Raw genomic sequence first — 23,480 nt, 5'->3', positions numbered from 1 at the left:
GTGAAACGCTCAATGAACTACATCTCTGGTCTCACAGAACAACACACGTCACCAAGATGGCCGTCACTACTGTCTGTCAACAAAACGATTGACTCCCCTCACTATCACCACAATGAAACACGTCCTGAAGAATGTCATGCAAAGCTGCCTGCCTGCCTTCCTTTGATTCTCTCTGAACTGCCTGGTCTTTTTAATGTTTAATGTCAACCATTTGTGCAGATAGCATGAAGTAGAGAAGATCGCCGATGCTAGCGTTAGCATTTCTCCCCCGGGCTTAAATTGTGTATTATAGAATGATCACACCGGTGACAGTACTATTCAAAGGGTTCACGAAATATGACTACTACTCTTACTGTTTAACATTTTGGGTTACTTAATGTTGCTTCATGCTAAGGCTAATACAAATGACAAGGCTGTAATGCTAACTGACGTGCTAGCTGCTAGCTAGCTTGATCCAGACACTCCAGAGGCCTGTACTACGAAGCTGGATTTTCGCTTAGCCAGCTAACTTCAGGGAAATCTCGGGCTTTCCGGTCCTACGACGCTGGTTCTCTTTTTAGCAGGCTAGATTTCCATGGTAACTTATGCTGAGCGGCAAACCTGCTCCGGAGCAGGTTAGGTGGCAGGCTAAGAGATCAACTCAGTGAAAGCACCGCCTGCTGACCAATCAGAGCTCCGTGTGCGGAGTTTAAAGCGATCAATTCATATTACAGGATAGAGGAAATACAGAAAAACTGCCGTTGCAGGAACGACGGCCGGCCAAAATCAACTGACTGTGTGAACGTGAAAATTAATAGAATATCCCCTCCCATCTTCAGAGCAATCTGACTATTATAATATTAGCGTTAAGAAAGCTTACTTAAATATCTGCCACGACATAAGTAACCGGATCAGAGTAACATTAAGTACAGTCCGCGGCACTGTGAGTGCAGACGTCGATGTGTCCCATTATCAATCATATCATATCACATCATAATGTATCATATATTTCCTTATTTGAGTCAGCTTCTTGAGCCATATCTGGCCGTGCAACACTCACAGTGTCACATACTGTATGCAGAAGTATTATTTTAAGCAACACATTAAGTTGATGAAACACTCGAGTCAAATTCTCCTAATTAAAGTCAGATCCACTCGTGTCTTGGACGGGGCAGTGATTTCATAAACCTGTTAATGTACGCATTCAAACACTTTTTCTTTTACCAGCTGTATTCACCTTGCAGGTGCAGCTATGTGGCTTTTATCCTGGATAAAGTGTTTAAGTCATGGATGTTTAAAGTTTAACTTCTTTATATTTGACTAATATTAAAGTTCACTTTTCATTCAGGAAGTATGACGCTGCGCTGTCAGTACGCTTGTCCGTGTTTGAGATTGGTCGAATGCTCCAAATACCACCCCTTTCATGTGAACGCGCACCTAACTAGATAGGACACGGCTGGCTTGAGCGATCCACTTGATAACCAGCGTCGTAGTACAGTTTAGCCAGAGCGCGTATGTTTTGGATTGGGCCAACCGGCTAACTCAAACATATCCAGGTTAGGTTGAACCAACTTCGTAGTACAGGCCTCTGGTCCTTTCATCAGACGGGAAGCGAAAGAACGAGCAAGACCCATTGCTGGTATGATAACAACATGGTACTAAGCACACAGGCATCTTGTTAAAGTTATCTTATCTTAGCCAGCGCCATATAGATAGATTCTATCTATATGGCGCTGATCTTAGCTGTCTTAGTGGAGGAAAACAATTGTGACATCACTTACGCGACTCTGGGATTTGTAGTCTTTCTAGTTGCATATTTTTCAGTCTTATATTTCAACAGTTTTACGACAAACTGTGACTTTTTTGACATGGAAATGATTCAGGCTTTTCCAAAAGCCTGAAAGAAAACATGTTATGGAATCAAAATTGACCAGTGCAGGAAAAACGATGTTTTTGCCTGCCGTGTCTCGCCTTAACTGGGGAATCCCAGCAACATCCACAGACTCGTCTAGCTGCAGTGAAAATAATTTGTGTTGCAGTATTTCCTCTGTGACTGTTTTTTGGATGTCAGCTGACATATCCTTGATTCTGGATGCAACGGTGTTGTTTGAGAGTGGGACAGACTCAATTTTGTTCACTGCATCCTCACCCAAGACAGAGAGACACACATCTTTAAAGGTCCCATGTCATGGCCATTTCCACTGATCATAATTCCATTGTTGAGGTATACTAAAATAGATTTATACTGTGCAATTTTCCAAACTCACATTGGTTTCGCATACTCTGTAAAGTATGTGTATTCACCGGTATTCACTCTCTGTCCTAAACGGCTCGTTGGAGCTCTTGCCCCCCCCCCCCTCCCTGTGATGCAAAGTGCTCCGATTGGTCAGCTCGGCCACTCTGTTCTGATTAGTCAACCACCAGAGAGGCTCCGCCCATGTCTAACAATGCTTTTTTCGGCTCGCTCTGAGCGGAACATCAGTCTTATAATGGCGTTGGTACAGCCGTATATTTTATACGCTAACTAACTGAACTGTACCTACAACTGTTGTTATAGAAGAGTAAGTTATTTTTACCTGTAATAAACTACTACTGTTTGATGAAAAATCAAATCATGGTTTGCTATATATGAATGATATGTTATAGGAGCAAATAATTCAGGGAAGAAAGGCTACTAAGTATTTCCATCAAACTTTATTTTTAGAAATGTACAAAATGAACATGTGTAAATATACATCATCCATTCCTCCCCTTATAGGCGTTTTCGGCATCTTGCCTATCGCAGCTTTGTAAGCTGGTGCTGGGGCTTTTTAGGACGAGGCATCAGAGTGGTCATCCCGTGTGTGTGTTGTCCGCAAATCACAAAATAGTGTGTATCTATCTATCTAATCAACACAGTTAGCTTGCCAGCTAATATGCTAACCTACGTTTGCTAGTTGTTCAGTGTAATATGCTAATCTACTATGAACAACAGCTCGTCTAGGCTAGCAAGAACATGTTTACAATTGCAATCTTATACGGGTAGTCGGCTACGTTCGGTCATTCATTGTAGCTGGCATGAAAACAATGTTTTCCCTAGCATGTCTAGCTCTAGCTAGCGTTCTTGTTTAGCTATGTAGCATACACGCTATGAACGGTAGCTCGGTAACATACACGCCAGGAACGCCAACTATAATGTACTGACCGTACGGTAAATCACCCGGAGTATACTGTCTGAGTATTTTGTGTGTGATTGCAGACATTCTCCAGCTATGAGATACATGTAAATGTGGAAATGCTAGCAACTTAGTTAGCCCAGTTAGCACTGCTCGCACACACACAGACACACACACTGCTGGAGGAGCAGACAGGCTTGGCGATACAGCTAGAACAACTACAGATGGAGCGTCTTATTTTGGACAGTTTAAAACGCGAGGGTCGTGATTGGTTCGTGCACGTTCCGTGATGGCCGGCCGGCCCCCAGTCTGACTTGATACCGCCCCCGTGATAAATACATTTAATTATTGTGAAGCCAGCTGCAATGGATCATTGATCCACCAGAGGGTGCAGTGGGGTTCCACACTGGAGTCATGTGAAATTAACTTCTTTGTTGTTAAGATCCATATGTCACGGATAGGATCATAGTCTGTGCTAAATAAGACATGTAATCATTTACAAAACATCACCATGTTGTTATTTAACAAAATAATGTTGTTTAGTCGAAAAAAACGAACGAGCCGGCTCTCCCGATTTTTAATCCTAATTTAATCATCATCATTGATGTTTATGTTCGCCGAATTGACATGAAATCACTGACAAATATGAATATTCTGTATTCAACTTCATTGAAACGATCAGGATGGGTGTTATTTTTCCCCACAATGACCAAGTCGCTGCATTACATGGCCACATTCTCAACAAAGTTACGTAACGAAACATTCTGTATTCCTTGCTTACTTCCTTAAACCTTTTCTCCTCCTTATCTCTTTCATGACTTTTTATTTAATGCTTTATAACGGCTGGAATAGTTCGTTTAGAACAGGCACCTCACTCGCAATCTGCTCCTCCGCAACGCCTACCACCTACCTCCGGCTGAAATTATGAATGTACAGTAAGGCATAGTAATCATAGATAACACGGCAGGGTCCGTTACAGTTTGTTTTCATCTGATTTCAAATGTCTGAAGTTAATAAATACATTCTCAGTGTTCAAGTCAATAATAGTCATATAAGAAAAGTACTGATCTAATAACAGAGATTTTATAAGGACTTTTCAATGTTCGACATCGCTCATGTGAAATCAACTTCGATACAGTAAACTGGATGTCACAGTGTTTACAAACATTGACCATACCGTTCACCAGCCCCAACCCATATGTTGAATATAGCCTACTCTTTGTTTAAAACTAATTGGCCATCGGAATGTGTGTGTCCCAACCCCCCCCCTGTGATATCTCTTCTCCAGCAGTCTGTAGGTTTGTGTTCGCATATTTATGCTGTCGCAGTTCCTGTTCTTTCTATCGCGCATTGCCGGTATGAAAGGGTCTGTGCCGGAAATATCAAGATAACATGGCAGGGTCCGTTACAGTTTGTTTTCATCTGATTTCAAATAAACAAAGTCTTGGCTTTCAGAATATTAAACTTGTTTCGGCAAATTTAGATGATAAATACAACTATGAAGCTTGTAACGGCATAATTACTTAAGCGGAGAACGGAGTAATGTAACGTTACAGCAGGCATAACAACAGTCGGTGTTTATTTTATTATTATTATTAAAACATCGTTTTTCCTGCACTGGTAAATTTTGAGATTTTGTGCTATTTTGATTCCATAACATGTTTTCTTTCAGGCTTTTGGAAGGAAAACGTACAAAATACACATTTAAGTGTTTATTTTACTATAGTTTGTCTATTTGCGTCTGTAGATTTCTCCTACATTCACCAAAAGTTAGCATTCTAACGTAACATAAAGTACCGCGACCGCTGTTTGCACCATGTCTTCAGAGGTATCGTTGGAAAGCTCCGTTTCTCCTGCACAATCTTATCGGATCCAAATATGGTCATTTCCTTTGTATCAGCAACCAATCGTGAAAGTGCAAAGGGGTCTTAAACCAAGAAACGAAATCTCATTGGCTGGTGTCAATTTCTGACAACGTGATTCGTTCAGATGCGTCACGTGGTGTGCTAAAGCACTTCCTGGTTAGCTTTCCGCTAGAAATTTAAATCTGAAAATGGCAAAATAACGGAAAAAAAAAACGTTCACAGAGAAGACAACAACAATTGTCACTTGCACAAAGCAAGGTTATACAAAAAACAAATGACCCCGAACATGAAATACCTTCACGGAGTGCGTCGATGCGCAAGCTATCATCCAGATAACAGGAGGGTTTAGCTAGCGTCACACTGCAATCTTTAAAGGTCGTTTTCTCAAAATGAGTTTTTTCTCCTACTCTGAGTTCGAAATGTCCACTTCAGTAGCAGTTACATACACCAAACCTACCAGTTATATTCCTATCAATATTATGAAGGCTTTTACAGAAGGGTTTGGTCATATATAATTCATAGCCTGAATTATATAACATTTTATACCTAAAAACATGGTGAAAATTGATATTTTAGGGCTGTTGACAGTATTTTCTGATTTATGGAGTGATACAAAGAGATATCCAAAATCCTTTCTGTAAAAGCCTTAGATACTAATATGACTACAAAATGAAACAATAATTTTGATCCTGGCTTTATCCAAAGTTCAGATTTCGGTTCCTGAAATGTGTTAAAATGTGCGCATATTTCATGAGATAATGGTTCATTTGCATATTTAAACATGCTATTTCAGAAAACTTGTAATACAAAAAACAATTGCCATATTGTAAGTAATTCACTGGAGAAATTTTAGCTGATATCTTTAAGTTAAAAAAATTACCCTATTCACCTGGGGTGTCTCGCCTTAAAGCCTATTGTATACTAACTCTTCCCGTCAAGAATATGAATAGAACTTATATAGATCACTTCTGCGAATGAATAGCTAAAAATATGTATTTCTTAATAAACTAAATAGGCCACCATTGGTAGCAGTTCTCATTATATACTTCTCAGTAACTGCTCCCCTTAAATTAAATGTATTCTGTAGATTTTGGGGATTCATTAATGCATTTATTGCCATCACCATGCTTTTTCAAGACTCTTTTAAATTCTATCATTTTATAAGGACTTTTCAATGTTCGACATCGCGTGAAACAGAGGATTAATTTCGACATTCTGTATTCCTTGCTTACTTCCTTAAACCTTTTCTCCTCCTTATCTCTTTCATGACTTTTTTTTTAATGCCGGTGTTTTTTTTATTATTATATATAGTCGTTATTCATTTGTTTTAAAGCTCAATGAGGAAGATTTAAACTTTCACACACGTTGACCGGCGAAAAACTCTGCCCGGTTCCTTCGGCCCCCACCACGTTGAATAAACAGAAGGCTGCTTTTGTGGAGGAAGTACTGTATGTTGATTTTTGACATGTAAATGGATACCTACCCCCCTCTGAGTGAATACCTGTTGTACCTGTCCGGGGCTAAGCCCATAGGACGATGCTCTGATGTCATCACCCTCGCACATTTGTCATATGTTTACAAAAAACGATGTTAACACTTTCTCGTTCTTAATATATGCTATATTTAGGGTCGATATGTGTTGAATTTACTTTAAAATAGCAGATCACTGTGATTCGGCTTAGTGAATGTGTGTCTCTTCTCCGCGGCTCCTCCGTGCAGAGAGGCCCCCCCCCCCGTTGACAATTCACGAGCGTCTAACTCTCTCCCCCCTCCCCCGTCGCACCTTCTAACAGAACCCCCCCACATATCAAATCCCAATTTAACTGCTCTGGAGCAGAAATGAAAGAGTTTTAAAAATGTTTACGTTTTGGTAAGTTTTTAGGGAAATGTTGTAATATTGTTGGCCTTAGGTGGGAGCAGAATTTCTGTATTTCTACTCACATTGTCTGAATAAATATATTGAACAACTAAGGGTTCATTTGCAGGATTGATTGCTTACTTAGCCCTATATCAGTATATAGCATGAATAATAATCACACATCACTCATATTTGTTATGAATAATCATTTATCATTTATTAAATAGTAAGTTGCTTTGGATAAAAGCGTCAGCTAAATGCAATTTATGAAAGCCTCACTCAGGATTTTTTTAACAAGTGTTTTTATTGCTCTTGGGGCATCAAAAACAAGATTTTAACTTTAGTTTTTTATATAATATCTGCATTTTCTCTTGTGAAAAACTAAGTCTTAGTTTGGCCATAGTTATTTAATATATAGCGCCATCTCCTGGTTAAACCCTGAAATTGGAAAATAGTGGGAGGGCTTAACATTCCCGGATACTGGTCTTCGGCAGGTCTTAGGCAGGTAACTGGCTGGTAGTAGGCAGGAAGCTGTATGCTGGCGTCCGAAATAAGATGCCCCATCTGTAAACTCATCCTGAGCATACACAAACACTCACAGCCGAAGTAAAAACAATAAGTGTGGCTTCATATTGAGTAACAAAAAGGTTTATAACGCTGTGAGCATGGGTCTGCGGAGAGCATTTCAACGTAGAAAAACGTTTACCCATTTAAACAGTCGTGGTAGATACCTTGTTTGTTTTAAACATCATAAATACACAAACAACAATGAATACTTACAGGTTGTGTACCCGAATCTCCCGCTGGTCCAAACAAAGTAGGAACAGCATCGTTCTTCAGTGCCCTACGCTGTACATATCCGGCATGAATCGCTGAAAGGTTTTGGGAAGCTTTGTTATGTGAAAGGCTGGCAGAGGGTGCGGCCATAGCTCTGGGCGTGGCTACTGGGTATCCCTACGTAGCGATACCCAGGAAGTAAACAATGGAAAATGAGAAATCTCCAACGAGGCGTTTTGGGGAGGTATTTTCTGTGTTAGAGTTGTACTCGCTACAGGGTGTATTTTGACTCTGCAGGCCGTTTACATGCATAAAAACCTTCATAACACACAAGGGGACGGGTAATAACCGGAAAAGCATGACATGGGACCTTTAACCTGTTTAGCCCGATAGACCCCGGTACCGGGGCCCTCCCGCAACATCTTGCAGGAAACAGTGTCTGAGGGCATGTTCATTTAATAAACGATGAATGTTTTATATCCATGTAACGGGAAGAAACTCATCTAACTGATAATTTTTATTTATATTTCAAAATAAAACCCACAATGCTAACGCTGAGCCTCTGAATTAGCAACGAGCGAAAAATGCTAACAGATTACTGCACCGAAAATCACTCATAAAACCTTATTATTTATATTTTCTGCACATCCAACACATCGATTCACATCGTGAGATGACACAGAATCGATGGGTATATACATTATCACTCTATGATACGAACTCGCAACTTTATAAACAAAAACAGACATCAAAACATGTGGCGCTAGGTAGCTAAAAACGCTAACATGGCTTACCTGTGTCGTAGTCTGGTCAAAAGTGGTCTTCAATTGCATTAAAACGATAAAAACGCTGCTGAAGTTAATCCATAGGTTAATCCAATGTGTCTGTGTCCCTTTGAAATGATTTCTGATAATCCATAAGAAATAAAACTGCTTTTCCGTTTCCAGATGTCAGAGCTAGAGTATAGGTTCGCTCTGATGTAAAACTGCATGCGCGAAGCCCCCACCTTTTTCTTTTACCATGTGTGTTAGTGGGGAAACCCCCCTTCGATTCTATTGGCTCTAACGGTCAGAAAGAGGTGTCAACCATCAAAATCGACCAAGGGGGGCCAGAGATATGGAAAATCCACCCAAATGACCCCAGAAATGGTTTTTGTTTGCTAAATCTCTCTAAAAAGGTCAAATGTCACTTATTTTGCATCAACCTTGATACAGGGTACTTATTATATGTTGTACTTTGGATTCCTAAAGCTTTTAGTCTACCTTACCATCATCCAAGGGTAGTTTTCACTATAAGTAAAAAATAATTTTTGGACGGACACTATCATTTACAGTTTTTTTACTATATAAAATCTGAATTTTCTTTAAAATAAAAAACATCTATATTGATTCTGACTTTTTTACATCCAACTCACAGGTTTATCATTACTTTGAGAAAAAAGATTATTAATTTAACCCTTTTAGAAGGGAAGATATGGTCATTTGTTCTGGGAATGTCATTTTCGAGGCTGAGACCAGAAAAATAGGCTCAGGGCTTAAAGCTCCCATGTCATGCTTTTCCGGTTATTACCCGTCCCCTTGTGTGTTATGAAGGTTTTTATGCATGTAAACGGTGTGCAGAGTCAAAACCCTCAAAGTACACCCTGTAGCGAGTAAAACTCTAACACAGAAAATACCTCCCCAAAACGCCTCGTTGGAGATACGTCACTGCCCATTTGAGTCTTCCATTTAGTTCCGGGTACGGCCTGATGTCATGCGGTACCCGGAACGAAATGGACCAATCCCGAAGAGCTATGGTCACACCCAGCGGCGCTGGCCGCACCCTCTGCCAGCCTAACATTTACTGTTGGAAGCTCTGGTTCAGTTCACAATCATCCAGTCATGCCACTGCCAAGGACCTGTTTCCTGAAATGTGAGGAGAAATCTGAGCTGTTTGTCCTACCGACGGAAGAACCACGACGAAGTCAGTGGTTGAAATGTCTTTTTAACACTGTTCCTTCAGAGGTTCGAAGAACCGGCATTTCACAGACGAAAGCTTTCAAAACATTGCCCAGTTTGAGGCCGGATATGCACAGCTTGTTTGGACCGTTTGGAGCAGGGGAAGATTCGGGTACACAACCTGTAAGTTTGCATTGTTATTTGTGTATTTATCAAACAAGACTGTTTAAATGTGTAAACTGTGTTGGACTGCTAAGCCATTGACACAGTGCTAACTGTGCTAACTAAGTTGCTAGCGTTTCCATATATCAACTCTAATATCAGCAGATGGCCTTGCATACATGTATCTCATAGCAGGAGAATGTCTGCATTCACACACAAAATACCTATTGACAGTATACTCCGGGTGATTTGCCGTGCGGTCAGTCGCGAAACGTAATTACATTATAGCTGGCGTAGCGTGTATGCTACCGATCTAACCCAAGGTTTGGTCGGAAAAACATTTTTGTTATGCTACGTTGCTAGCGTTTAAATATATCAAATACAATGTCAGCAGATGGCCTTACATGTTTGTCATGGCAGGAGAATGTCTGCAGTCACACACACGGAATACTCATACAGTATACTCCGGGTGATTTACCGTACATTGTGACAGTACATATACTGCATGTATAGCTAACGAGGCTAGCTGTGTGCTAGCGCAAAACAATGTATTCATGCAAGTTACAATGTATGACCGAACGTAGCAGAATACCCGTATACGATTGCAATTATAAACACGTTATTGCTAGCCTAATATGAACCACTAGCTTTTGTTCATAGTAGTTTTATTACACTCCATTATAGTTGCCGTTCCTCCAAGCTAACGTTCATATCGTGTTAGCTACCAAGGTAAACAAAGCTAGGTTAGCATATTAGCAGGCAAGCTGTTCATTAGATAGATCCACACTCCTACCACAACTACTACTAACGAATCTAAAACAACTAAGTTTCTCTAATATTTTGTGATTTGCATTTGATTTCGTCCAGCCAGATCCTGGCGGACAATACATGACGGGGACGGGACTTCTACTACTACTGAGGCCTCATGCTAAAAGGCACCGGCTGCGCCCAGGCAAGATGCGGGGAGGAATGGATGATATACCGTGTGTATATTTATGTTCATTTTGTACATTTCTAAAAATAAAGTTTAATGGAAATACTTAGTAGGCCTATCCTTTCTTCCCTGAATTATTTGCTCCTATAACATATCATTCATATATAGCAAACCATGATTTGATTTCTCATCAAACAGTAGTAGTTTATTACAGGTAAAAATAACTTACTCTTTGTTATGACCGGCTCGTAGGCCACAACGGAAAGGCAAGGAGACATACACGAGTTTACAAAACCCCGGCACATTTATTGTGGTAAATGCAGAGATAGGTGGTCGGGGAGGGAATCGCCAGGCCGCTGGGATTAATAGCACCGGCTACGGAGGTGTCCGTGATCGCGCTGATTACCCTCTTCAGCTCCACCCCACCGTAAGACCTGCAACACACCTGCACAAAGGCCCTGGGGCCGTCACACTCTTCTATAACAACAGTTGTAGGTTCAGTTCGGTTAGTTAGCGTATAAAATATCAGCTGTACCGACGCCATTATTACACTGATGTTCCCCGAAAAAAGCGGGCGGAGCCTCTCTGGTGGTTGACTAATCAGAACAGAGTGGCCGAGCTGACCAATCGGAGCACACTAGGCTCACAGGGAGGGGGGGGCAAGAGCTCCAACGAGTCGTTTAGTGGAGAGAGTGAATACTTGACAGAGATGCTGTATGCGAAACCAATGTGAGTTTGGAAAATTGCACAGTATAAATCTATTTTAGTATACCTCAACAATGTAATTATGATCAGTGGAAATGGCCATGACATGGGCCCTTTAACAGGTTAAGCAATGGTTCTCAAACTTGTTCTGCCATCCCCACTTTGAACAGGTGGGCCTTTTCAAGCCCCACCTGTTCCTCATCGCTCCAATAAAATGGTAGGCCAAGCTTAAAATTGTCAAATGTATCGTTCTATAGCAGGGGTCTCCAACCTTTTAGGGTGAGGGCTACTTTCAAAAAATAAAACAAGTCGTGAGCTACTTTTACTCCTCTTTTTTTGCAGTGTATATATTTAGCACATTTTAACATGATGATATGCTGACCTTTAACCTTTGTGTGCTGTTTGGGTCTGTGGGACCCGTTTGCAGTGTTTACTAAAAGAACATGTATTCAATTTAATTATTTTAACCTGCTTCATTTGGGGGTGGACCTCCCCTCCACTAGGGGGGTCGGGGGGCATCCAACCCCGTGAAGATGTTTTTTTAAATGTTGAAGTGAAATGCATCAATCTGGAGCACTTTGAGCACAACATGAATTGATAGAAACAGCTCTCAACACTCAGATGAAAGGGAGCTGTAGACTTTTCAATAATCCAAACATCTTTAGAATATGATCACAACCAATAACAAATCATTTAAACTGGTTTATTCTTATCTTATGTTACCTAGTTAGCATTCTTTCTTTCTATTTATGCATATTTTACTAATCACTCCCCTTTAAACTGTTTTTTTTATTTTTTACTGTCCTATAGTACACATTGGAATGATTTCTTACTTTATTTTTTACAACCAGGCTATATTAAATAGATAAAGGTGTGCTCTCTCTCTCTCTGTCTCTCTCTCTCTAAACATAGACCTATTTTTAAAGTGGGGGGACACAAACGGGATTTCCAAAAGTGTCACGGTTAAACTCCTTATGAAGTGGTGAGGTGCCGCTCCACATTGCTTTTCTTCCTGACTGCAGCGCTGTTGTGTGTGTGTGTGAGAGCGATTCACATGTGTGTATGAGAGATTTTTACATATGTCTGTAAATTATTTTGGTTTCAGTTGTGTGTGTGTGAGCAGGCTCGGATTGGCCATCGGGAGATTCGGGACTTTTCCCGGTGGGCTGCTGCCTTCGGTGGGCCGCTGGCTCTGGCATAGGTGGGCCGTGGACTTTCACAGCTCCGCTGCGCCGGTACCGCACCCACCGCCGCAAATACCCGCCGTTGTGAGGCTCCGGCGGGTCCGGCGCAGCGGCGCTGTGAAAGTCCACAGCCGTTGCGAGTCTCCGGCTGTAACAGTCCACTACCGCCTGCGAGGACCCAGGTTCGATTCCGGCCTGAGGTCCAAATAATTAATTAAAAAATTTTTTTTTTTTTTAAATCTCCCGTTCATCACGTCCATTCGCGACCCACCTATCACATCTCTGCGCCCCACCAGTGGGGCGCGCCCCACACTTTGAGAAACGCTGGGTTAAGACAAGGCTTTATCAGCTGCTCCCCGATGGAATGGGGCTTCTTTGCTTTGGCAATGTGGAGGCTGACTTGATATGATGCTCTCAGTGCCCCTCTGTTCCCTTTGAATGCCTGAAAATTACAGAGAAGATATTATCATTAACCATGCTGGGTTATTGGGTGATTTTTAACACCCGCCGGCATACGTGGTATACCTATGTGGACAGTGTGCGAAATATGGGGGGGTCCGGGGGAGCTCGACCCCCCTGATTAACCTGAGCACCCCTGAAAGCCTCAACAGCCACATTTGAGGGGGGTCTCAAATTATAATATTTATTTGTCACTTGCAATGGTCACTCAAATGTTTTTAAGCTTACTATGTCCAGTATTCATAATTCAAAACATTTTTTCACAAATATCTTCTATTTTGGCTTGCATTTCCTTGCATTCACATGAACGTCAGAACATAGAATTATTTGACGGCAACCCTGAAGACGCCAGACGGCGCCCCGGTTGAGAAACGCTGCTATAGACTACTGATCAGTGACGTGCGGTGAGGTTCATGGCTGGTGAGGCACTGACTCACTGAGTCAGATTTACAAATATTATATTTTGACCTTAATCGAAATATTCGGTTATTTTCAAAAGCTTTTTTAGTCTGATGCTTCGATTCATTTTAAACAGACCGTTCAACAAAAGGATACCCAAAATCTAAATATTGGATTGTTCTTTCTTAGTAAGATCCCATTTTCATTAGAAATGTGGTCTTACCTTGACTTGAAGATGAAGTCCATGCTATCCTTCTGGACAACAATCTCTATTACCTTTTTGTAAAAGTCCTCCTTATCTTCCTGTAGTTTCAAAAGTCTAGTTTGTTGTTACGTCTACCGTCTCTGCGTAGAATAACAGTAGCAACAAGAACCTGTGGGCTCACGTGCGCCCCCTTCAGTGCGGCAGAGGTTATGGCTGCCTCCCCTGGTGCATTTTCATTGCCGTTGAGACCAGCGAGCCTAAATATCATATATACGTGAAATAAGTTATTTAGAGACTGGCAAGGATAAATGTAATAAAGGGATCTACATACATTACATTGGTGACCTACAGTGAGATGGTAACAGGCATGCACTTAGGGCCCGCTTTCCAGACAGTTTCTGTGGGGTGACGCATTCTGAGGTGAGGCAGATCTCATCTGTGCCTCACTTACCCCACAGTAACTGGCTTGAGCGCGCTCACAAAATAAGTGCCCGCGCTAAATTAGTGCCCGTGCTCCAGCAAGTTACTGTGGGCTTACGAGAGGCAGAGCACGTCCCTGCCTCACTTGTCATCGCTCCCGTAGCGGAGCTCGGCAAATTTGCTGATTTTGACTATAAAAAGCGATTAGAATCATACATAAATCACACTTACAACACAGATCAGTGGAGACATTTTATTATTACTATTTCGTTTTTCTTTAGTTGTTTTTCCGTTACATTGGAGTATGACAGGTGAGGCTCTGCCTCCCCTGCCTCCACTGACTGCACGTCGCTGCTACTGATTGTCTTGGCTTGCATCCATGAAATATTGTATAGGCCTACTGCATATTGAGAAATCTTCGACCGGTATATTGCGCAATAAACGGGAGATGGGGACCTGGCAACCGCATTTATAGTGCATCAAATGTACTCTGTCATTGTAATAAGGCATAGCCTTTAAAAATGAATGTCCCGAAACATAAAATGAGTTTGTTAAATCACCTCTTTTTTTGTAGTTTAAGTATCACTGATCGCCTTGCATGGCCATCAGTATAAATCAGTCTAAAATGACATTGAATGATATGTCTCCGGCATTGATCTGCAAAACTGACGAAAGATTGTATTCCTATGTGCATCACACTGCAACAGTCACGTCCGTGCGGCTGATACTTTCTCTCGCTTTCCTTCTCATACTGCCTGTCACTTTCCCTCTAATCTTCCGGTGGTTATTGTTTCTCTGTTTTTTTCCCGGCTGTTTTAAAAACATATTAGGCTAGAAAAACACCGATCTATGCCCCTGCAGAATGTAGTGAACGCGCGGGGCGCACCTGGCGGTCCGCTCCGGGGCTCAGTCTGCATTTTATCCAACTTTGCATTAACAACACAATTTCACAACAGACCCTGACAAACTCACAAAACAAATAATTAAAATGAGTGACTTACTTTTCCGCCGTCAGAACACTGCTTCTTGAAAGACTCTTCTTTGCAGATGAAAAAAATCCTTTGACTTGTCCCGATGCTGAGGATGTTTTGTTTGGAGATGCCGGTCCAATTTATTTATTTTCAAGCTTCCGTTGCTGAGCACCTCTCCACATAAAACACACTGAGGCCGCTCCTCTGCATTTCTAACAGCTTTTGTGAAGCCAACATTTAAAAACTCCTCTTTGTATCGTCTTTTTGCCATCGAGATTGAGAGAATGGCTCATCAACAGACAATAAACAGACAACGCGAAAACTTTCGCGGGGGACGCTTCAGAGCTGATGGCTTTTATTTTTAGTTTATTTGTATTTCGAAAATTAAATCATTCAATATACAATGCTATATTGCATGATTTCATTTTCAAAAATAAATAAAATAAAATTGTATTTGCAACGCAGCCATCAGCTCTGACGCAATGCATTTAACTGGCGACCCAATTAAAACTTTTGGGTTTGGGAAAGGCTGCTGTAAGGGATACCAATGAAGACCGTCCCTGGACGGCCAGAAAAAACGGTTTGACGCCACTTTGTGCATACATTTGACCTGGCAGTGGGTCTCATTAACCTCTTGGATGATCCCTGGGTAGATGATGTGGTCGTACACCAGGACACACCCTTTCCCCACAACTTCTGGGCTGTGCCACTGCAACACTTCTGGTGTTTTGTGGTTGGGGTCTTCAGTTGGGTCATCTGTGGCATTGAATGTGAATGACTTGGTTTTTTGGCAATCACATTCAAGATTCCCATTTGAGGAACACATGCAACTGACGTCGCGGTAGCGAATCTTACCAGGAGAAAGAGTGACAACCTGATGGATCCTCATTGTGGTTGGTACGGCTGGGATGTCAGATGGCATTTGTTTTACTGCATCCTCCACAGCTTGCTCTGGAATGTAAAACAACTTTACCTTAGATTTCCCCTCACTCAGAGCTTGGTACAGGGACAATGCCGTGGGGATATCCAATCCTTGACTGACAAGCTTGTCGGCCCTTCTCTTTAATGATCCACCCACACCATCTGGGGCACCTTTCCCATGACTGGCTTCAAAGTAGTTCCATGTTCCTCTTGTGAACCCTTTTTTGAAGATCTCGGTGTAAAAGAGGTAAAAATTGCCACGCTGCTTGTACTGTGTGCAGGGACCGTCGCTAAAAAATTGATGGTTGACACATCCGGCCAATTCTCTCGAATTTCCACCAGGATGGGCTCCAAGTGTTGCCAGATGGCAGGCGGCCCCTTCACTCTGGATTCCGATCTAGTGCAGAAGGAGGTAGGGGCAGACACCCCCCCCCCCCACATAGTAAACCCCAGTGTGCAAAGTGGCCTGTTAGTGTGATGCACCAAAATGGACAGCTTGCACTTCAGCGCTGTATTTGCAGCCATAGTTCTCAGAGAAGTCAACATGAAGAGTTTGGTTCCAAAATGCGATAAATGCCACTTTTGAAAAAAACGAGTTCCCGCCGAAATCAGTATTGTATTTCGTAGGTATTCAATTTTACGTAAAACGCGATATCCGCCGTGTTATTCTGTCCTCACTTTCTTTCCAAACCGCGACAAACCCCAGTCTCCCTTCTCTACAGAATGCGATACATCCACTCAACCAATCACAGCGCACCATTCCACGCAGTGTAAACCGTAACGGCCCGTCCACACAGCAGCGTTAAAAAAATCTTGGAGGTGGGCGTATCTGAAGCTTGGGGATTTTTTGCGAGCAAGGCACCAACAACCAATCACATGAATCTCCCGCCCCCGACATACGAAGCAAAAAAGCCCGAAGTAAACTGGATATAAACTCCCCAAACAGGCGAAAACCTACCACTGTCTCTGCCACCTCCCTCCATGCCTGGCTCCTCCGGTTTATATCCCGGTAGGTAAATAGGGACTGGTCATAAAGCACCGGGTGATTCCCTGCCGCTAATTTCTCCTCCATTTTTGGGAATATGAGGAAATGACCTGCGGTATGTCTCTCCCAGCATACACGCGGTTTGATTGGCTAGCGCTTGAACTGTCAGATTTGCATACACGGGATTTGATTGGCTGACGCTTCCACCTCAGCTTCAAAAGTTGAACATTGCTCAACTTTGAATCCTGAAAATCTCCGCTCTGCTGCCCACAATGCAGTTTGGCGAAAAGTGAGGCAAAGTGACGTCACCCCATTCAAAGTGAATGGGCAGAAGCGTTCCAAGATTTTTTAACGCTGCTGTGTGGACGGGCCGTAATGGCGGCGCCCTGAATGCACCCGGCATCCTACCACTTGTCATCTACTTTGAGATCAACAAACAATGAAACATGAATCATTTTGACGGCATCGATGAACATTAAAGTAAACAGATATGGTTCTAAACTGTATTGAAGTAAACATGTATTATTTTGAACTGTATTTTAGTGAACATGTATTGTTTGAACTGTTTTAAGTAATCCTCACTTACACTCACTGACCCAGATATCCTGCGACACACACATACACCTCCTCCCACCAGCACACACATATATTCTTTTCAAGGTCCTTTCTGGGCATCAATATATCTGTGTACAATGTTTGGTTGTCTGGGAAAGAATAGTTTGTGTGAAATATTCCTTGGGAAAGTAAAGGAGTGAATACAGGTGCAGAGATAAAGATTGACTCTGTCCTTGTGTACTTCCAAAGATCTCAGAAGAAACATACTTTTTTCCAGAACTCTGATTCGCTGTATTGGACCCGACCAGAAGTGAATCCAACCAGTAAAAACACCTGGGGGAGTGAGCAGCTCACACAGCTCCTCCCCACGGACTCTCTGATTCGCTTCGGAGTAAAATGGGACGGAAGAGTCAACACATCTCCGCCCCAAAATATGTATATGAATACTGTTGTTTATTCATGCAAAATGCTTCCTGTTTCTGACTGGCCGGTACCCATTACCTGTATTGCACGGCAGTAGAGCTGGAAATCCAGAGTACTCTATAAACTTGTATCAGTGTTTTTTACCAGTAATATCAGATTATTGTTATAACCTTTATTCCGGTGTTTTGAACTCCTTTTATTAAATCTAACCAGGCTCATCTAACGGACGGCGCGTAGCGGAGGTGGGCTTTAAGCCACCACCACGGTGTTTGCTACAACAACCTGTGGGGGTTTCTGCGGTGGGGAAGAAACGCAAGCCATCGAAATCTAATCATATGCGTGAGGTGATTAACCTGTTACGCACCATCCCCCCGGTACCGGGCGGATAAACGCGTTATTTGCAGGAAACAACGTCTAAGGAATCTTAATATTTAATAAACTATGAATGTTTTATATCCATGTAACGGGAAGAAACTCAGCTAACTGATCTTTTTAATTTTTTTTCTCCAAAAAAACCCCACAATGCTAACACTTAGCCTCTGTATTAGCCACGAGCGAAAAAAAAATTTCGAGCCTGAAACATGAAAAACAGGCTTGGTGCTTAAGAAAATGAGGCACTCGGGAGGAGGAAAAATGCCGGCTGTCGCTTGTTCTCATACGAAAGCAAACTTCTGTCACGCAGACACATTGACCCCAGGGGATCTATTAAAAAACGATCAGTCTTTTTTCTCTGGATCTACGAAAATCAAGCAGGATCAAGTCATTTTGCAGCTGATCACTGTCAAAAAAGTTCAGCGGAGACCAGGGGCGTCGCCTGGAGCTGGAAACATTCGGGGCTTAGCCCACAGTGGCGGTGTAGGTACCAGAATCTGTTCGGGGTTCGTTACGCTTACCAATGACGTCACGCATTGGCTGTACAGCAACCCAATAGGACATTTTACATGGCCAAATTCCACAAAGAATATTACAAAATAACAATAAACAGTACTGTAAACATATTATGTAAATAACCCAATTTGTGTTCTGTGAAACTGAAAAGGATATTACATTGTTTTTTGTTACTTTCGTTGGCTGTTGACAGGAAGTTGTTGTTGCTATGGAAACAACATGACGGAGAAAAAAGTAATATCTTCTCCATATAAAGACGTAGAAAGTAAAGAATAACGTGGTGGCCTACCAGATCTGTTACAATGAAGGCTCGATAATCAGCTCACGACATATAGGTGTGTTGTGTGTGTACACAGAGTTATAAAGGTTGGTATAAAATCCTTGTTAAATCGGAGAATTAATTCGGGTTACGCCAGAGGTGGCGATATATGCTCCAAGTGGAAGCGATTCGCCATTAAAGAAAAGAAGAATTACGCCATCTGGTGTCAAACAAACATGTGCCTGCCTTAGCTTTGTTACGGCAATGGATTGTGGGAGATTCTCATAACATGTGAGGATCTCTCGAGGGTAAGGTGCCTGTATTATTTTGGTGGACAAAATGTATGTTTTTATTTTGTTACGAACTCAGACACTTAGGATGTAGGACCCAATTGCACGACCCGGGAGACAGAGGTAAAGTATTAGTAAGATACTTTATTTTCCAAAATACAGCAATGAACAACAAAAAAGGTAACTATCAAATCTCTAACCGAGATGACAAAAATAGAGGAACAAAATGAAAGCGCTCACGTAGTGAGGAATCAAACTTTACAAGAGTACAAAGAGCATAGACCTGACCATAGCAAGAGACAATACGAACTGACAAAGAACACTTGGGAGACAGGGGAATATAAGCACAGGGTAACTAGACACAGGTGGGGACCAATCCGGGGCGGGGCTGACATTGATGAGCACAGGAGACACAGGTGAAAATAATCAGGAAGCCTGGAATGAGAGAAAGCAAACGTAAATAACATGCATCTCTCTAGCATTTCTGTCGGTGCACAACATATTTTATAAGGACTCTAACATTTTGTTGCCCCGGGCGGATAAACGCGTCATTTGCAGGAAACAACGTCTAAGGAATCTTAATATTTAATAAACTATGAATGTTTTATATCCATGTAACGGGAAGAAACTCAGCTAACTGATCTTTTAAAAAAAAAACACAACACAACACTCAGCCTCTGAATTAGCCACGAGCGAAAAAATGTAACCTATCACTGCACCTAAACTCACTCATAACTCCCTTATTACTTATCCTAGATGCACAGCCTGGAGACACAGAATCTAGGGGTGCCCACCTCAACACTCAGTGATAAACATTTGCGACGCTATAAACGAAAACGTACATCAAAACATGTGGTGCTAGGTAGCTACAAACGCTAACATGGCTTACCTTGGTCAAAACTGGTCTTCAATGGCATTAAAACGACAAAAAAACGATGCTGCAGTTAATCCAATGTGTCTGTGTCCTTTGAAATGATTTCTGATAATCCATAAGCAATAAAACTGCTTTTTCGTTTCCAAATGTCAGAGCGAGAGATCGCTTCACTCTGGTGCAAACCTGCATGCGGGAAGCCCCCTCACAACGAGTGTGTGTGGGGGCCTCCCCCTTCCATTCTATTGGTTCTAACGGTCAGAAAGAGGTGTCAACCATCAAAATCGACCAAGGGGGGCCAGAGATTTCATTTTCACACAAATCACCTCAGAGGTGGAGTGGTTTTGGCTAAACCTCTCTAAAAAGGTCAAATGTCACTTGTTTTGCATCAATCTTGATACAGGGTACTTATTATATGTTGTACTTTGGATTCCTAAAGCTGTTAGTCTACTAACCTATCATCCAAGGGTAGTTTTCACTATAAGTAAAAAAGAATTTTTGGACGGACACTATAATTTACAGTTTTTTACTATGTAAAATCTGAATTCTCTTTAAAATAAAAAACATCTATATTGATTCTGACTTTTCTACATCCAACTCACAGGTTTATCATTACTTTGAGAAAAAAGATTATTAATTTAACCCTTTTAGAAGGGAAGATATGGTCATTTGTTCTGGGAATGGCATTTTCGAGCCTGAGACCTGAAAAACAGGCTCAGAGCTTAACAGGTTACGGAGCGTCCACACAGCAGCGTTAAAAAAATCTTCTAACGCTTCTGCCCATTCACTTTGAATGGGGTGACGTCACTTTGCCTCACTTTTCGCCGAACTGCATTGTGGGCAGCAGAGCGGAGATTTTCAGGATTTTCAGGATTCAAAGTTGAGCAATGTTCAACTTTTGAAGCTGAGGTGGAAGCGTCAGCCAATCAAATCCCGTTTATGCAAATCTGACAGTTCAAGCGCTAGCCAATCAAACCGCGTGTATGCTGGGAGAGACATACCGCAGTTCATTTCCTCATATTCCAAAACATGGAGGAGAAATTAGCGGTAGGGAATCACCCGGTGCTTTATGACCAGTCCCTATTTACCTACCGGGATACAAACCGGAGGAGCCAGGCATGGAGGGAGGTGGCAGAGACAGTGGTAGGTTTTCGCCTGTTTATATCCAGTTTACTTCGGGCTTTTTTGCTTTGTATGTCGGGGGCGGGAGATTCATGTGATTGGTTGTTGCTCGCAAAAAATCCCCAAGCTTCAGATACGCCCACCTCCAAGATTTTTTTAACGCTGCTGTGAGGACGCTCAGTTAATGCTCACACAGCAGCATGTTTTTTGTGTGTTTGGCTATTGGTTTTATATGATTTATCAACGTGATCATCAATAGCTAATCTGAGCTAATAAGCTGATGGGAGAGCTACTCCATGTGATGCCTCGACTACAAAGTCTTCCATGTTTCTACGCTTCTTCCTCTGTGTCACAGTTTCGGGAATATCAAGATCATTGCACAGGGCCTTGGTCTTGTCATAGACCTCATGTGCTTTCTCGTCACTTCGGTAACTTTTCAGTGTGTTCTCAACTGCTGTTTCGTAATTTACTGCCTGCACCAAGTCAATTGTTTCTTTCTGCAGGTATTTGTGCAGGCCCTGAGTGGTTGAGAGCAGTGTCTGGAACAGGACAAGCATGTAGATGGTACTGAATTTGCAAAGCTTGCTTTCCAGTCCCTTTGCCAGAGGGGCTGAAAGGCTCCCTAAAGTCTGGATCAAAGCAGGTAGGTTTTTTAGGGTTGCATTCACAGACTCAATTTGACATGCCCAGCGAGTGTGCGACAGCTGAACAAGTTGTTTGTCCCTTACCTCTAGCTGTTTCTGAAATGTTTCCAATCTCTGAAGGTGGACAAGAGATGTGGAGAAGAAAGAGTAGAGACACTCCAGGAGATCAAAGAAGTCACGTGCCTCTGGGATGGCTTTGCAAGTGGCGCAAAGGACAAGATTGAGTTCATGGGCATAGCAGTGAACATAAAGTGCTTCTGGATGCTTCTCTCTAAACCGAGCTTGTACACCTCTCACTTTTACACTCATAACAGCAGCACCATCATAACTCTGGGCAACACATTTAAGATGTCCTATTCCAAGTTTGTCAAGTAGCTGCTCTATTGTGTCAGTGATGGTTTTAGCATCAAATGCTGCAAGCTGAGAAAGTCCAAGGAACCTTTCTTTCACTGAGCCTTGTGGATTTACATATCGCACACACAATGCAAGCTGCTCTGTGTGATTATCCCTTGCTTCATCCACCATTACTGAGTACATTTTTGCCTCTTTGATCTCAGATATTATCCTTGCCATTATAACGTTGGCGGTGCTTTCAATCATCTCATTCTGTGATGAGGGTGAGAGATAGGTCACACATGAAGGTGGCTTATATGTTTGCAGAAAAGGATCAACGTTTTCAAGAAGCTTCATGCATTCCATAAAATTACCCTTGTTATCACTCTCTGCTGCTTCGTTGTGCCCTCTGAAAGCAATCCCTTGCTTCCCAAGAAAGGCTGTCACTGCTGCTATGCGTTTCAGATACTCCCTACGTTCCTGAATCTCACTGACATTTGCAGCATGTAGCTGCTGTGTGATGTCCCCATGGACGTGGGTGGCTTTAAAGCTCTTCCAGAGAATAATTGAGGCCTTGTGTATGTTTGACTTTTCATGTTCTCGAAAATAATCCAATGCACGCTTCCAGTTTGTGTATCCTGAGGTGGTGAGGGTGTCCCTTTGATCCCTTGATTGCTTTGGTTTGCCATATCATCTACAACTAAAGCAGAATGCTGCGTTGGCAGTTGTAGAATATTCAACCCATTTAAAAGTATCAAACCAACTTGGTTGAAATTATCTCTTTTGCTGGCCAAACATGCCGGATGGAAAGCAGTGATGTCTCACTTGCCTTGGCCCTGTATCTGCAGTCCCTAAATCAGTTCCCCAGTTACCCATTGACTCTTGTCTGTTCTGATGTTCCTGTTCATTGTTGTTCTTATCTGTTGTATCTCCTTCTTGTGTGTCCCTTTCTCCTGTTCTCCTTTCTTCATCCTCTACACTTTTTGGCTCATCTGTGATGACTGTGTAGGTAAACACAAACAAGTATTTTAAGTCAATCAGTTTCCAGCTCTGTCAAATAAATGAATTTCAAGATACACACATTTGTCTTCATTAAAATGAGTGTCACCACACTGTCACAAAATATAATACTAACCAATTGAAAATAGTTAAATTGACATTGGAAACCTCTTGTAGATA

General features: G+C 42.0%; 1 protein-coding gene across 1 annotated transcript; it reads right to left on the bottom strand.

The window, feature by feature from the left end:
- Nucleotides 1–21,996: 21,996 nt before the first annotated feature.
- LOC117491566 (zinc finger MYM-type protein 1-like) lies at nucleotides 21,997–23,272 on the bottom strand. The gene is made up of 3 exons (XM_034141617.1): nucleotides 23,174–23,272; nucleotides 22,148–22,976; nucleotides 21,997–22,082 (listed from the first exon to the last, which is right to left on the bottom strand). The coding sequence occupies exons 1-3, from the start codon at nucleotides 23,270–23,272 to the stop codon at nucleotides 21,997–21,999; spliced, it is 1,014 nt and encodes a 337-aa protein (XP_033997508.1).
- Nucleotides 23,273–23,480: the final 208 nt, after the last annotated feature.

The sequence above is a fragment of the Trematomus bernacchii genome, unplaced genomic scaffold (genome assembly GCF_902827165.1).
Source record: "Trematomus bernacchii unplaced genomic scaffold, fTreBer1.1, whole genome shotgun sequence".
Taxonomy (NCBI): domain Eukaryota; kingdom Metazoa; phylum Chordata; class Actinopteri; order Perciformes; family Nototheniidae; genus Trematomus; species Trematomus bernacchii.
Note: the sequence above shows the minus strand (reverse complement) of the source record. Positions and strands in the feature narration are given on the sequence as shown.

Bases quoted from the DNA above. Each gene is read 5' to 3' on its own strand.
- LOC117491566 (XM_034141617.1), bottom strand. From the start codon at position 23,272: ATGAAGAAAGGAGAACAGGAGAAAGGGACACACAAGAAGGAGATACAA. The intron at 22,977-23,173 runs GTAACTGGGGAA...GGCAAACCAAAG, and splicing joins GAACAGACAAGAGTCAATGG to CAATCAAGGGATCAAAGGGA. The intron at 22,083-22,147 runs GTGACTTCTTTG...GTCCACCTTCAG, and splicing joins CAAAGCCATCCCAGAGGCAC to AGATTGGAAACATTTCAGAA.